At 67.6% G+C, this 12,759-nt stretch overlaps 5 protein-coding genes across 5 annotated transcripts in view; 2 read left to right on the forward strand and 3 right to left on the reverse strand.

The window, feature by feature from the left end:
* FA09DRAFT_331577 (hypothetical protein) overlaps positions 1-2,174 on the forward strand; it is a 4,194-nt gene extending 2,020 nt beyond the window's left edge. The window contains exons 3-13 of the mRNA XM_025743081.1: positions 7-146; positions 219-271; positions 332-343; positions 399-431; positions 487-839; positions 940-1,047; positions 1,110-1,121; positions 1,177-1,303; positions 1,372-1,460; positions 1,522-1,829; positions 1,891-2,174. Of these exons, the coding sequence (XP_025596248.1) occupies positions 7-146; positions 219-271; positions 332-343; positions 399-431; positions 487-839; positions 940-1,047; positions 1,110-1,121; positions 1,177-1,303; positions 1,372-1,460; positions 1,522-1,829; positions 1,891-2,013 (1,358 nt within the window). The 3' untranslated portion in view covers positions 2,014-2,174. The remainder of the gene's footprint in view (positions 1-6; positions 147-218; positions 272-331; positions 344-398; positions 432-486; positions 840-939; positions 1,048-1,109; positions 1,122-1,176; positions 1,304-1,371; positions 1,461-1,521; positions 1,830-1,890) is intronic.
* A 196-nt stretch (positions 2,175-2,370) lies between these two features.
* On the forward strand, positions 2,371-4,361 carry FA09DRAFT_101654 (hypothetical protein). The gene is made up of 4 exons (XM_025738943.1): positions 2,371-2,695; positions 3,512-3,672; positions 3,752-3,839; positions 3,906-4,361. Exons 1-4 carry the CDS (start codon positions 2,441-2,443, stop codon positions 3,990-3,992), a joined length of 591 nt encoding a protein of 196 aa, XP_025596249.1. The 5' UTR covers positions 2,371-2,440; the 3' UTR covers positions 3,993-4,361.
* FA09DRAFT_331580 (putative RVB1-RUVB-like protein) lies at positions 4,123-6,536 on the reverse strand. The gene is made up of 5 exons (XM_025743082.1): positions 6,176-6,536; positions 5,544-5,785; positions 4,843-5,148; positions 4,394-4,725; positions 4,123-4,346 (listed from the first exon to the last, which is right to left on the reverse strand). Exons 1-5 carry the CDS (start codon positions 6,522-6,524, stop codon positions 4,187-4,189), a joined length of 1,389 nt encoding a protein of 462 aa, XP_025596250.1. The 5' UTR covers positions 6,525-6,536; the 3' UTR covers positions 4,123-4,186.
* A 311-nt stretch (positions 6,537-6,847) lies between these two features.
* Positions 6,848-8,987, reverse strand: FA09DRAFT_101690 (hypothetical protein). The gene is made up of 4 exons (XM_025738944.1): positions 8,520-8,987; positions 7,860-8,318; positions 7,045-7,756; positions 6,848-6,956 (listed from the first exon to the last, which is right to left on the reverse strand). Exons 1-4 carry the CDS (start codon positions 8,917-8,919, stop codon positions 6,941-6,943), a joined length of 1,587 nt encoding a protein of 528 aa, XP_025596251.1. The 5' UTR covers positions 8,920-8,987; the 3' UTR covers positions 6,848-6,940.
* Positions 8,988-9,211: 224 nt separating this feature from the next.
* Positions 9,212-12,523, reverse strand: FA09DRAFT_340548 (hypothetical protein; the record flags this gene model as incomplete). Its single annotated transcript, XM_025744328.1, has 1 exon — positions 9,212-12,523. The coding sequence occupies one exon, from the start codon at positions 12,521-12,523 to the stop codon at positions 9,212-9,214; it is 3,312 nt and encodes a 1,103-aa protein (XP_025596252.1).
* Positions 12,524-12,759: the final 236 nt, after the last annotated feature.

A 12,759-nucleotide genomic window follows, 5' to 3' on the forward strand; every position in this document is an offset into this window, starting at 1 on the left:
CTGCAGTGTACGCGGACAAGCTGATGAACGAGCCCGAGATGAAGCTGTGGCACGACGAGCAGGACAAGAAGAAGCGCATGGAGATTCCCCTCACGCCCGAGATTGAAGAGTGTCTTGAGCGCTTCTACTTTAACGCCTACTGCAACGTGCGTAGCCAAGCGTCAAGCGTGAAGCGTGATCAGGCAAGGAGCTGACGGGTGTCTTTTTTCTGCGGGCAGTGGTTCGGCGCAGGCACGTTCTCCAAGGTCATTGCGCAGATCCCGATGGTCAAGTGAGTGGAGCATGAGCGTCACACCCTGGCAAGCCGCTGAACGCCCTCCCTCCCCCGCAGCATGCTCGACGAGTGAGGCCCGCCTGACTCTGCCCGTCCTGGGGGCGCCACGCTAACGTCCACGCAGCCACGACCTGATCGACGGCTTCGGCACCTACCCGTGCGTGTGTCGTGCGCCTCCACGCTTCATGCATGCTGACCTTGCTGCGCGCCAGCGACGACCTGATGATGTCGCCCATCTTCAACGCCGTCGGCCGCAAGGGCTTCTTCTACTACTATCTCTTCCAGCAGTTCATCAACCCGCTCGGCTGCGACGGCCTCGACGAGGCGCAGCACCCGCTCAAGAGCGTCCTCATCGGCGCGCCCGCCACGTACGTGCAGATCCCGCACCACTCCTTCATGGTGTACCTCGGCCCCAAGCAGTACATCGTGCTCGTCGACTGCCGTGCCGAGCGCAAGATTGCGCAGATCTGCACCGAACAGAGTTACGATCGTATATTCAAGGCGATCAGAGCACTGCCCGACGGCGTCGAGCACCTCACGATCCTCCTCGGCGTGCCGCTGGCATGTAAGTAGCCTCGAGAGCGCAGCGAGACGACGGCAAGGACGACGCTCGGCGACAGCAAGGCCAGTGGACGTGTTTGCTGACCCACATTGCCCCCACAAAGACCCCCGCATGGTCTTCCTCGAACGCACCCTCTCGTCCAAGTTCAACCCGCTCGTGCTGCTTGCGAAATCCACAGCAAAAGGATTCGTTAACCGATTTAACGGAGAGGGTGACTGGCTCGTACTCGCTGCCTTCTTTCGCTTGCTGACTGTCCTCTCCTCGCTCTCGCAGTCGAGCTCCTCGGTAAGCTCGAATTTCGTCAAATTTTGTCTACGCAGCGCTGATGTGTCTCTTACAGACGACCTTGGAGACCACTGGACGGCGCAGCCGCACAAGAAGGAGCGCAACTGGCTCGTCGAGCGTGTCCAGGAACTTAGCTTGGAGAAGCGCATCCGCATGACGTACCTGTCGGGCGATGTCCATGCGTGAGTGCTCCAGATTGGAGCAGAGTCGGGCGCAGATGTTCCTGACACCTTCTGGCTTGCTCTGGCAGTTGCGGCGTCGGCGTGTTCTACGGCTACCACGCCCATTCGCCTGCGCATGATCCGAAGTACGCCCTGGCCATCATCTCGAGCGCAATCGGTGCGTCACTCTCGATCTTACGTTCGGAGTGATCCTTGCTTGCGTGCTGACATCCTCTCAGTGAACGCACCGCCTCCGCCGCCCGTCATCAGCATGCTCAACAAGCTCGCAACGAAGACGCACCGCAGTCTCTTCTACTGCGGAACGAAGGAGAGCATGGTGCCCCTCTTCGAGGAGGGCCTCGACGGCAAGAAGCAGAATGACTCGGCCATCATGGGTGCGCGCAACTACTGCATCTGCGACTACGACGAGAGGAGCGGCGCCCTCCAGTTTGATCTTCGCGTGGAGAAGGAGAAGGGCCTCGCTGCGCAGGGAACGAAGAGTTACAAGGTGACCACTCCTCGTCCGGAGTTTGATGTGCCCAAGGAGGTGAGTTTTGACGAGGCGCAGAGCGGAGAAGAGAGAGAGCGGAGCTGACGACGCATCGCAGCATCATCATCTGCTCCACACCAAGGAGTGGGGCAAGTTGATCGGCAAGAAGGAGAAGGAGAATGCGGGCAGCAGCACGCACACGCGCGAGACGAGCCATGCCTCGACTGCCTCTTCCGCCTAAGCTGCACCAGGCTGCAATCATCGATCCGGATACCCCTTCTATGCGCCCAACGTCGGCGTGCGGACCACCGCCGCCCGCGTCCGCAAAGCTCTATGCCCTCCTGCCTCTCGTCTTGTTCGTCTAGCTTGTGCTGCGTCTATGTCTTGAATGTCTACTCTTGCATTTTGCAGCTGGTCTGGTGCATGCAGGAAATGTTGACGCTGCTGCCACGCATCAACGGAGCTGCAATGACGAGGGCGCATCGAGGGAAGACGTGCGACAGCGGCGCGTGCAGAGCGCGAGATTGCGCCTTGTGCTCGCCTCGGCACTTGCGCCTGCACGGGCCAAGCGGCGCGCGTCTCGACTGCGAGTCGGCTGCCTTTCCACCACCACGCACCCGCCAGCCAGCAAGCGTCGCTTGCATCTCGGGCACGGGCTTTGCGGGCCGATGTCCTCCCTCTCGCTCCTCTCCGCCACGCTCGGCTGGGCCTACTTCACGCTCTGGTCCCTCTCCTTCTGGCCGCAGACGCTGCTGCTGCTGCGCCGCCGCAACCTCGCCGGCCTCTCGCCCGACTTTGTCCTGCTCAACACCCTCGGCTTTGCATGCTACAGCGCCGCGACACTGGCGCTCTGGGCCAGCAGCGCGGTGAGGCAGGCGTATAGAGAGAGACATGGAGAATGGCCGGGCACGCATGCAAATGATGTGAGTGGCCGTGTGGAGGCACGAGGAGCCGGCGTGGAGTGGCGGGGTAGGCACGCCAGCGAAGTGACCATGCGGGAATGAGGGCGAAGCAGCTCGCATCGTAAGACTACGCATGGGCGTGCCGCGCGCGAGACGGACGCGCACATGGGCTCGCTTCGGCCCTGCTCGTGGCGAGGGCGCGAGTGGGCGGCTCGGCGGGCGCGGTGTGTGTGTGTGTGTGTGTGTGTGTGTGTGCACAAGCCGCGAGGCAGGTAGAGACGGACGCAGAGGCGACGTGCCTCGCTCGCTTGCACATCTCGCGCGCGGGTCTTGGGACAGCCGAAGAGGCAAGAAGGAGCCAAGCGTGCTTCGGCTCCCAAGGCTGCGTGCCGGCTCACACGCGGCGGGCATGTGGCAGGCAACGTGTGTGTGCGCAAGGCGAGCGCGCAGTGCGGGGAAGACAGTGACCGGGACCGGAGGCGGTAATCGCCGTTTGCTGCGATGATGCGCCGGGGCTCAACAGCGCCTCTCTCCCCCACAGGTCGCATTCGCCATCCACGGTCTGCTCCTCTGTCTCGCGCAGGCGCTCATGGCGCTGTGCTTCCCCAAGGCGCCCGGACAGCACGTCGCCGGCTGGGCACAGGGCACGTTCGGCGTCTTCGTTGTGCTGCTCGCCGCCGCGACGGGCGCGGCGGCGGCGGCGACGCGCGCGTGGAGCTGGCTGGACGTGGTGTGGGTGTGCAGCTCCATCAAGCTCTGCATTACCATTCTCAAGTGGCTGGTGCGTCCTTTGCCTGCTCTGAGGCCTCTCTGCGTGGCTCACCCCTCTCTCCCCAGCCGCAAATCGCAATGAACCACCGTCGTCGCTCGACGCGCGGCTTTGCAGTGACCAACGTCGTGCTGGACCTCGGCGGCGGCCTGCTCTCGCTGGCGCAGCTGGCCGTCGACGCGCGGATTGCGGGCAACTGGAAGGGCGTGCTGGGCGATCCGGGCAAGATGTGAGTCTGGTGCGCGCGGTGAGCAAGAGGAGCAAAGCTGACGTTGGCCTCCCTTCCTCGCCCTCCTCCCTTCTTCCAGCGGCCTCTCCCTCCTCACCCTCCTCTTCGACGCCATCATCATGTGGCAACACCACGTGGCATTTGGAGCCGCCATTGTGCCTGCCGAGGTGCGTGGGGCATGGGGGCCGGCTGCGAGAGCACGAGCGCACGCTGACCGTACCCGCGCACACCAGGGCGCACTCAACTATGCGCGCGGAGAAGCGCCGCAAGAGGAGCGTGCTGAGGACGAGGAGCGGCCGCTGCTTGGATCGCGAGCCTGAGGGGCCGTCCTTGCCGCTCGAGACGTCTGGCCGCCGCTGCTGCCCGCACTGCTCTGCCAGTCCTGGTCCTTCACTCCGCACCGCGCAATCTAGAGATGCCCGCCCCTCGCCCCGCCCCCCTGCTCTGCGCGCGTAGAGCGTATATAGAGTGACATTGGGCCCTGCGTCGGCCCCCTGCGCTGGTCCCGCCTCGCCTACAGCATGCCCGCGCCATCGGCGCCCGCGAGGTGTCGCGCCGAGCGGCGCGCGTCGAGGAAGAGGCCGTCGGTCTCTGCGATGTCGGCGACGGCAATCTCGCTGCGTCCTGCAATGCGCGAGAGGATGCTGGCGGGCGAGAGGAGCTGCAGTGCGTACCTGCCAAGGCGGGGGGGGGGGGGGGGGGGGGGGGGGGGAACACGCACCGCAGACTGCTCCGCACGCCCTCCTCGGTCAGCTTCTCCAGCGCCTCCTCGGCAATGGCCAATCCCTCCGTCTTGACGCGCAATCGCAGCACCTCTTTGATCTCCTCTGCCGCGTACGGCTTGGTGCGCACAATCATGCAGCGGTCGAGCAGATCGAGCGGAATGCCGTGCGGCGCCACAATGCCCTCGCCCGTGCCCGAGGCGCCGCCGTCGTACTCGGTGCCGCGCACCACACACTCGCCGCGGTTCGTGGCGAGAATGACGTGCGGCGAAATCGTCGACTCGAGAGCACGGTTGAGATAGGTGAAGCACTCGAGGTCGAGCATGTGCACCTGAGAGGGGAGGGGGCGAAGATGTGTCAGAGACATACAATGCAACCGCCGCGGTGGCGTCCGCCTATCGCAGTGCGACTGCCGCGCTTGGCCCGTCATCTTCACTTCTGCACTCACCTCGTCGATGAAGAGCACGCCGGGCACGAGTTCCGCGATGCCCTGTTCGATGTAGCGATCGACGACGCGGTTGATCTCGGCGCGCAGCTTGTCCGTCACCTCCGTCCGGCGGCCCTTGACGAGCTGGCCGACGACGGACATGATGTCCTGTCCGCCCTGCGGCTTGGCATTGGCCATGTCGAGGTCGTGCAGCGTTACGTCCTGCACGACTTCCTTGCGCTTGTGCACCTCGCCCTTGGGCAGCGGCACGTACTCTTCCGCCTCGAGGTCAAATTCTGTGGCGTATGCGTCGGAGCGGCCGACGCGCTGTGCAAGAGCCGTCAGTGACGCGCGGAGGAAGGAGGATGCGGCGGGATGCCGGGAGGGGGGAGGGGGGTAGCATTGCCCCTCGTCTAGCGGCCCGCTCGAACCAAAAGTCAACACCCTCCTCGCGCCTCCGCCTGAGCCTAGCTGCCCCCTATGCGCCAGGCCGTGCTGCCCGAGTGGCGCCCTCGCCGCGGCGCGCCGTGCCGTCACCTGCCCCTATTCCTTCTCGCCCCGGCCTCGCTTCGCACAGAAGGCGCTGCGGTGCTTCCCTCGCCGATCCCAGGTCCTGCTGGCGCTGCCATAGTCGCTCCCCTCCGCGCTTGCCCCCCCCCCCCCCCCCCCCCGCCCCCCCCCCCCCTTTCCCCCCCCCCCCCCTTCCGTCGTGCCCCACTCACCTTGACTGCGCCCGTGTTGGCCTCGATGTACACGACGTCGCCGACGCTCACGCGCTCCTTCATGATGCTCTCGTAGATGCTGGGATCGAGGCGTAGCTGCTTGGTGCCCTTGACCGTCTTGAGGCCAATCACGACGCTCGCAATCGTCTTGCCGTAGCCCGAGAGGGCATTGTCGGCCTCGACGGGCGTCAGCTCGGTGATTTCGCCCTCGTACACCTCCTTCGTCTCGCGCACGCGCAGTCCTGAAGAGGAGGTGGTGAGCGGTTTGGTGCCGCACAAGGCAGACGACGCCGCTGGCGCGACTGCTGCAGGGAAGCGCCGCAGCTTGCCTCTGCCTCGTGCCGCCCTGGTGGAGTGCAGTGCCCGCTGTGCGCCTGCGCCGCCGAGGCCGGCTGCGCTGCCTGGCGCAACCAGCGGAAGCGCGGGCGCCATAGACGGCCGCACCCGTCGCTGCGCGTGCACACTCTCGCTGGGGCGCACGGTTGCAGCGCTCGTGCGCACCCACTGCTCCGTTGTACTCGCGCGCAGGCCCTGCCTCTCACGCCTCTGATTACGCTGCGTGGCCCGGCCATCCACTCCAGTGCTGTCTGTTCCTCATCCCTGCCACACATCAGCCCTCCACGCCAACTCACCAATCGCTCGCCGAAAGTTCTCCATCAGCACCTCGGTCTTCTTGACCTCTGCCGAGTACACCTCGCTGCCGACCATGGGACAGAAGGGCACCTTGCTGCCGAGCTCGTGCGCCATGCCGAGCGCCAGCGCCGTCTTGCCCGTCCCCGGCCCTCCCGCCAGCAGCAGGGCGCGCCCGGCGAAGCGCTTGCCGCGGATCAGGTCGAGCACGAGGGCGCAGGCCTCGCGCGCCGACTTTTGCCCCACGAAGCCCGAGCCGACGGGCAGCGCACTGCCGTCGTCGGCGAGGCCGAGGCCCTTGATGTGCGAGTGCGACGCGATGCGCGAGTCGCGCGAAGACGTCGACGGCATGGTGTGTGGTGGTGCGCAAGGAAGCGTTGGACGCCCAAGCGCGAGAAGGTCGCGGCACCATACGCGCATGCGACACGCGGCACGTGACGTGCCGCCGCCGCGGCCGCACTCATTCTGCTGTCTCGCCTCCGCCCATGGCCCGTGCCACCAACGCAGCACCTCGCTCCTTCCCGGCGCTCCTCTTATCACTCGGACAGAGACAGCGCAGCGCCATCAGGAGAGAACAGTGACCTTCATCTCATTCCCATCTCGTCGCCCGCTTCGCCATCGCATCGCGCACCACACGGCGTACAGCACCAGGCGGCACGTACATCTCGCCCTCCGTCTCGTTGCTCTCGCATCTTCAAGGTCGCTCGGCCCGCTCATGGTCGGGCCAGCGTCCAGAGCGGCCGAGCCCGGCTTGCGGAAGCGGGCGTCTAGTCCTCGTCGAAGCTGCAGAATGTCGCTGATCAGCTTTCCGCTAGTCTCTCGCTCGCGCGTTTCGCTCTCCTTTTCCTCTATGCGCTCGACCGTAACTCACGGATTCTCCACATAGCTGAGATCCTCATCGTCGCTCTCCTCCTCCTCCTTGCCTTTGCCCGCCGCTCCCTCCGTCTTCATCTCCGGCTCGTCGTCCCTCATGCGCTCCTTGCTCGCCGCTCGCGGACTGATCAGCCCGCCGCCTTCTCGTCCCTCCATGCGCTCCACCGCATTGCGGCCCGTCGCTGCCGCTGCCGCTCCTGCGCCTGCACCAGCAGCCGCACCAACTCCGACTGCGGCAGGCGTGGGTGTCGCAGGCTTGCTGTTGTCCGTAATGCGAATCGGCGCACGTCCCACGTCTCCCCACCCAAGTTCCTCCTCTTCCTCCTGCTTTCTCTGGCTCGCCCTCGCACCCGTTGCCGCAGCGGCACCGGCGCCAGACGAGGCAGCGCTGCCGTAGCGACTGGCAAACGTGCCGGGCTTGGCGCCCATGACGCGATCGCCGCGGCTCGGCGCAGCAGGCAGCGGCGTGCCTTCGCGTGCGAGCAGCGCCGCGAGCTGCGAGTCGGAGAGAGGCGAGGGATCGTGGTCGTAGCGCGGCGAGGCCGAGGCCGTGCGCGCCGGAGGCTGCGCGGCGTACGGCGACGAGGCCTGCGGCGTGGAAGAGGAGGCGCCGCCATTGGCGCTGCCGCTGTTGCCGCTGGCGTTGGCGGTGGCGGCGACGACGCGTTGCTTGAGCATCGAGAAGGTCGATGCGGCTTTGGCGAAGCCGACTGTCACCCGTGGCCGAGCGACAAGGAGCGGTCAGCGTCAGCGTCGCTTCGTCCATCCCTCCCTCGTTGCCACACGCTATGCCCTGCCAGACCACTGACTCACCTTCAGCTGCGCGATTGATGTCCTCCTGCCACTTCTTTGCCTCTTCAGGACCCGGCCAGGCGCCTTGGCGCGCCTGAGGCTGCTGCTGCTGCTGCTGGCCCCACTGCTGTTGCGGTTGCTGGCCGTACTGCTGCGGCGGCGGCGGCGGCTGGTTCCACGACTGCTGCGCCTGTGGCTGCGCGCCCGGCGTCTTGCGCACTCTTGGCTGGTAGCTCAACGGAGCATCCGCATAGCTCCGGCCCGTGCCCTCGAAGAAGGGCCTCTCCGGCTCGGTGCTGCCGCCAAAGAAGGAGGCGGCCGTGGCGGCTGCGCCGCCGCCGCCGCGCTGGCCGCCACTGCGGGGAGCGGGAGAAGACGAGGCGAGGGAGCGGGCGAGGGCGGCATCGGCCTCGACTTGCGAGAGGGCAGGCGGTGGAGCGACGTAGTTGGGGTCGGACATTGAGAGGAGGGCGTTGACAGCTGGCGCGAATAAGAGTCAGCGGACTGCTTGCAGAGGTGAGAGCAGGAGCACCTGAGCCCAGGCAACGAGCAGGAGAGCAAAGCAGAGAGACCAGATGCGGCAGCGAAGCTGAATCCAGCCTGTCTCCCCACGATACCCCCTCGACGACGCCATACCGGGGCATGCCGCCGTCCGCCGCATTGGCTCGCGCGCCTACTCACTGGCCTCGACGCCGCCGCCACTGGCCGCGCGCACAGCGCGCACCGTGTCGGCGTCAAAGTCGGGGAACATGCTGCGTATGTGTGCGACCTCTGCGTCTTCCGGCGGCGGCTGCGCCGCCGGAGGCGCAGCGGCGGGCGGTGCGGTGGTGGCGGCGCGAGGAGAGGAGGGCGAGAGAGTGGCAGGCGAGTCATGCGCGTCTGTGACTGTCGCCTTGGTGCTGAGCGGTGCGAGTGCTGGCGATGCCGCCTTGGCTGTGCTGCTCGCCGTCGCGGGCGCAGCAGGCGCAGCGGGTGCACCGCCAGCCGAGGCACTTGCCGGCGAGTCGTCGAGCGCATCGGCCAGCGCACCGAGATCCAGCGCGGGCGTGGAGCCGCTGCTGGGCGGCGGCACAGAGGACATGGCGAGTGAGGAAAGACCGGTGGTGTGGTCGGGAGGCAAGGAGTGGGGCGCACCAGGCAGGCAGAACGAGACGAGGCGGTGCAGCGCGTCGGAGTTGGTGCGCTGGCGCCAGGAACGCACGGGGCACCGCTCCCACGCCTCTGGTGCCGAGCCCGCCCCGCCTCACTGCCCTCGCGAAGCACAGGCAGCAGCGCCAGCGCACACACAGCAGACGAGCAGCAGTGGCTTGTTGGTGGCATTAGCGAGAGCATTGCTTCGTGGAGTAGTATACAGAGGTGCGCGTCTTCGTCGCTCAGCCGTCGCGCAGCACTGGCGTGCCGGGCGCGCTCGTCATGCTCGCGACGCTGGCGCGCTCCGAGCGCAGCGCTGGCGACGCAAGCAGATGATGAGGAGCTGCCACAAGCCGCGGCGCACCACGTTCGGGACTGGCGACCAGTCTGCCAGAGATCGGTCGAGTGATGCCCGCGAGAGAGAGCATCTGCGGGCTTGCTCTGCTCGCCACAGACGGCGGCGACGCAGCGCCGGGCCAGGCGTTGAGCTCCGTGCCGCCAGAGATGCGCAGCCCGGGGCGAGCAAGCAGCGTGCCGTCGTCGGACGTCTGTGCATGCTGCGAGCGCGACGGCGGCACGGGCCACTCGAGCGCCGCGAGTCCTTCGGGCGTCGTGGCGAGCGAGGTGCGGTCGTCGACGGCAGAGGGAGGGGCAGCGGCAGAGGTGGAACGAAGAGGATCAAGTCCGAGGACGGTGGACGCCTCGTCCTCCTCGTCCGAGACACCAGAGGCGGCAGTGTAGAAGCTGCTGCGCGAGTCGAGCGGCGGCACTGACGACGGGGCGGGCGAGAGGGTCCGCGGAGCCGCAGCGGCGGCAGCGACGTCCGAGACTCTGCGTGCCGGAGGAGCAAGAGCAAGCTGCACCGCCCGGCTCGTGTACGGGCCCGACGAGATCGAGACGCCTCGGAATGGCTCCTCTCGCAGTGCCCAGTCCTTGCTCGGCGCCTTCGTGTCCGCTCGAGGCTCTTCGCCCGACTGCTTCCTCGTCGGCGAGCGCACCTCACCGTCTCCCTCCGCGAGGCCCACCAGCGCCAGTCGCGTGGCGAGCAGCGGATCGTTGAGCTTCTTGCTGGCGTACGCCGCAAGGCGCTTCTCCTCGCGCTGCCGCTCGCGCTCCGCACGCCGCTTCTCGCGCTCCGCCTGTTCGCGCCGGCGTGCCAGCGCCGCTTCTTCGCTCGTGGCGTATGAGGGACGAGTGCGCGCGTGAGGACTGGTCCTAACAGAGGAAAGCGCAGCGGTGTGGCTGGCGTCGACGTCGGGCGCGGCAGCATCTGCGTCGTCTGCTGCCGCGGCTGCCTGCAAGTTGCCGCTCCTGCTCGGGCGCAGGGTCCGCGCCGGGCTCGGCGTGGCAGCCGGCAGGCGAGCAAGGCGACGTTTCGGCGACTTGGGCGCATGAGCCTGCGAGGGAATGCCGGCGAGCGGAAGCAGTGGCGGCACTGCCGCTGCGCTGCCCCAGAGGACGTTGAGATTGCTGTCCATCGGCGAGCTCTTGGATCGGCGGATGCGCTTGGATGGCGCCTTGCCGAGTCGTGCTGCTTCGGCGAGCGCCTCTTGCGTCAGCTGCGCCGGGAGCGGCGGGCATGCCTTCGAGAGGCTGAGCGAGCGTGACAGCTGCGCTGTTGCCTGCGAGCCATCGCCCAGCGTCGGATTGGAGTTCCTCCGAGTCCGTCGTGTCCACTCGGCCACACGCGCAGTCCCCATCGGCACGGCCGCCATTCGACGAGCGTGCGACACTTCGGCGCCGAGTGCGCTCACGTCCGTTGCGCCTGCTTCGCTGCCGTGTGCACTGAAGCGCTTGGAAGCTGCCGTGCTGGCGCGCTTGCTGTGCAGTGAGGGAGCGACGACGCTGTCGCGTGGCGACATTGGTGGCGACGAACTGCGGTCGATCTGCGAGCTGCGCTTCTCCCACTGCTCGCGGAACTGCTCCGCATCGAAAGGCAGCGGCGGCTCAAGCACGTCCGTGCTGCTCTTCTTCTCCAGACACGGCGACGCAGAGCGCGCAGTCGGCGGGCGAAAGAAGAGCTCCTCGTCGGCCGCGCCCTCGGTCGTGGAGACAACGAGGCGACGCAAGCCGATGATGGGCGTGTCGACGCCGTCGTCGGTCGAGATGAGACTGTATGGACGGCGCGTGAGATCGAGAGGACTGTCGAGTGGCACGGAGAGGTAGGAGGTGTTTGCATCGGGCAACTGCAGCGCGAGGTCGACGGGTGCCAGCCGTGGCGAGCCGAGCGCAGCACCGGACTCGACGACACGAGCGGCGTGCGGCTGCTGCACGTCCAGGCCGTGCTCAATGCCCAGTCCGAGGCCATCGGCAAGTCCGGTGGCGTCGAGCAGCTCCGTTCGTGATGGGACGCCAGCGTTTGGCTCGCCAGTGGCGGCGCCGTGGTGCTCCGCAGTACGCGCTGCGGTCGAGCGCCGGCTCTGCGCCCTCGACTTTGACTCGAGACTGGTCCGCGTCGAGCTCTGATCGCTAAGGATGCCGGCCTCGTGCAGCAGTGCCTTTGGGTCCATCGGGCCCGCGAGGTCCGGCGTGTCCAGGAAGCGCGGCGGTGGCGGTCTTCGCCACGCCGGCATGGCAGGCGCCGCTTGCACGCGCAGCTCGCTCTCGGGCGAGCGAGCAAGCACGGCAATCTCCTGGCCCTGCTCATTGTCTACGCGCCGATGCGGCTTCCACGCCTCGATCTCGGGCGTCCGTGGTGGACTGGGGCCTCTTCCGTTGCGCAGGCGCAGGCTGAGCTTGCGAGCGGGACCGCCCATGCGTGCGGACTGCCGTAGCGGCGCCGTAGCTGGCGTCGGCTGCGGCACTTGTGAAGAGCCGCTGAAGGGCGGCGCTGAGCCGGACGAGGTATGTGCTCGGCGACCCAACGACATGCGTCGGACACGCTGCGAGAGCGCTGCCACGCCGGTGCTGCTCTGCGAGCGCACCGAGGCGTGTGAGGCTGGCGCATCTGAAGCATGCGAGTCGGACCAGGGCGTCGCCGTGGCGTGCGAGTCGGACCTGGGCGTCGCCGTGGCGGGCTCGTGCGCAGCGACGGGCGCGGGCTCGTCGCTGCCCACGAAGAGCGCACCCAGCCGCCCGGCGAGACTGTTTGTCCGGCTGCGAGCATGATGTGGGTGTCGTGGCGACGAGGCATGTGCAGGTGACGTGGCGCCGAGTGACGCGGGAGAGGCAGCAGCCGATGCAGCGGACGATAGCCCTGGCGGCGAGCGCAGCGGCAGCTCGATGAGCGGTACGGAGCGCGAGCCCTTGTGCGACGGCCGAGGCAAAGGTGCAGTGGACGCGGCTGCGGCGTAGTCGGTAGCGCGCGTGATGTGCTGCACCGGGATGGCATCGTAGTGCGAAGAGGAGGGCTCTGCATGCACCGATGCGGAGCGACCATGCGCTGATGGTCCAGCCGAAGGGCCAGCGGCGACGGCGGCGGCGGCAGCGCGGCTCCTGCGCGTGGAGAAGAAGCGGGCGAGGCCGGACGGCGCCGAGCTGGGCGGGCCGGCAGCTGCGGCGGCCGAGGAGGATGGGGACAGTGCTGGGCCCGGCGCCGCACTGCTGCCGGCCATGGCGCTGCGGGCGCCGCCGTCGCGCCCGCCGCGTGCGAGCGAGGGGCGGCGAGACAGCGGCATGGGTGAGGGGGTGATGGAGAGAGAGGAAGCGCCAAGCCTCGACTCCACAAGACAAAAGACGCGCCGCGCGCCCGGCCGAGCGGTCCGACCGCACCACGACGCGCGCCGCACCGCCTCATCAGCGCCGCACGCGCCGTTCTCGAGACGCTAAACCGATCCGGCGCCGGCGCCAT

This window comes from Tilletiopsis washingtonensis (genome assembly GCF_003144115.1).
Source record: "Tilletiopsis washingtonensis strain MCA 4186 unplaced genomic scaffold FA09scaffold_19, whole genome shotgun sequence".
Taxonomy (NCBI): domain Eukaryota; kingdom Fungi; phylum Basidiomycota; class Exobasidiomycetes; order Entylomatales; genus Tilletiopsis; species Tilletiopsis washingtonensis.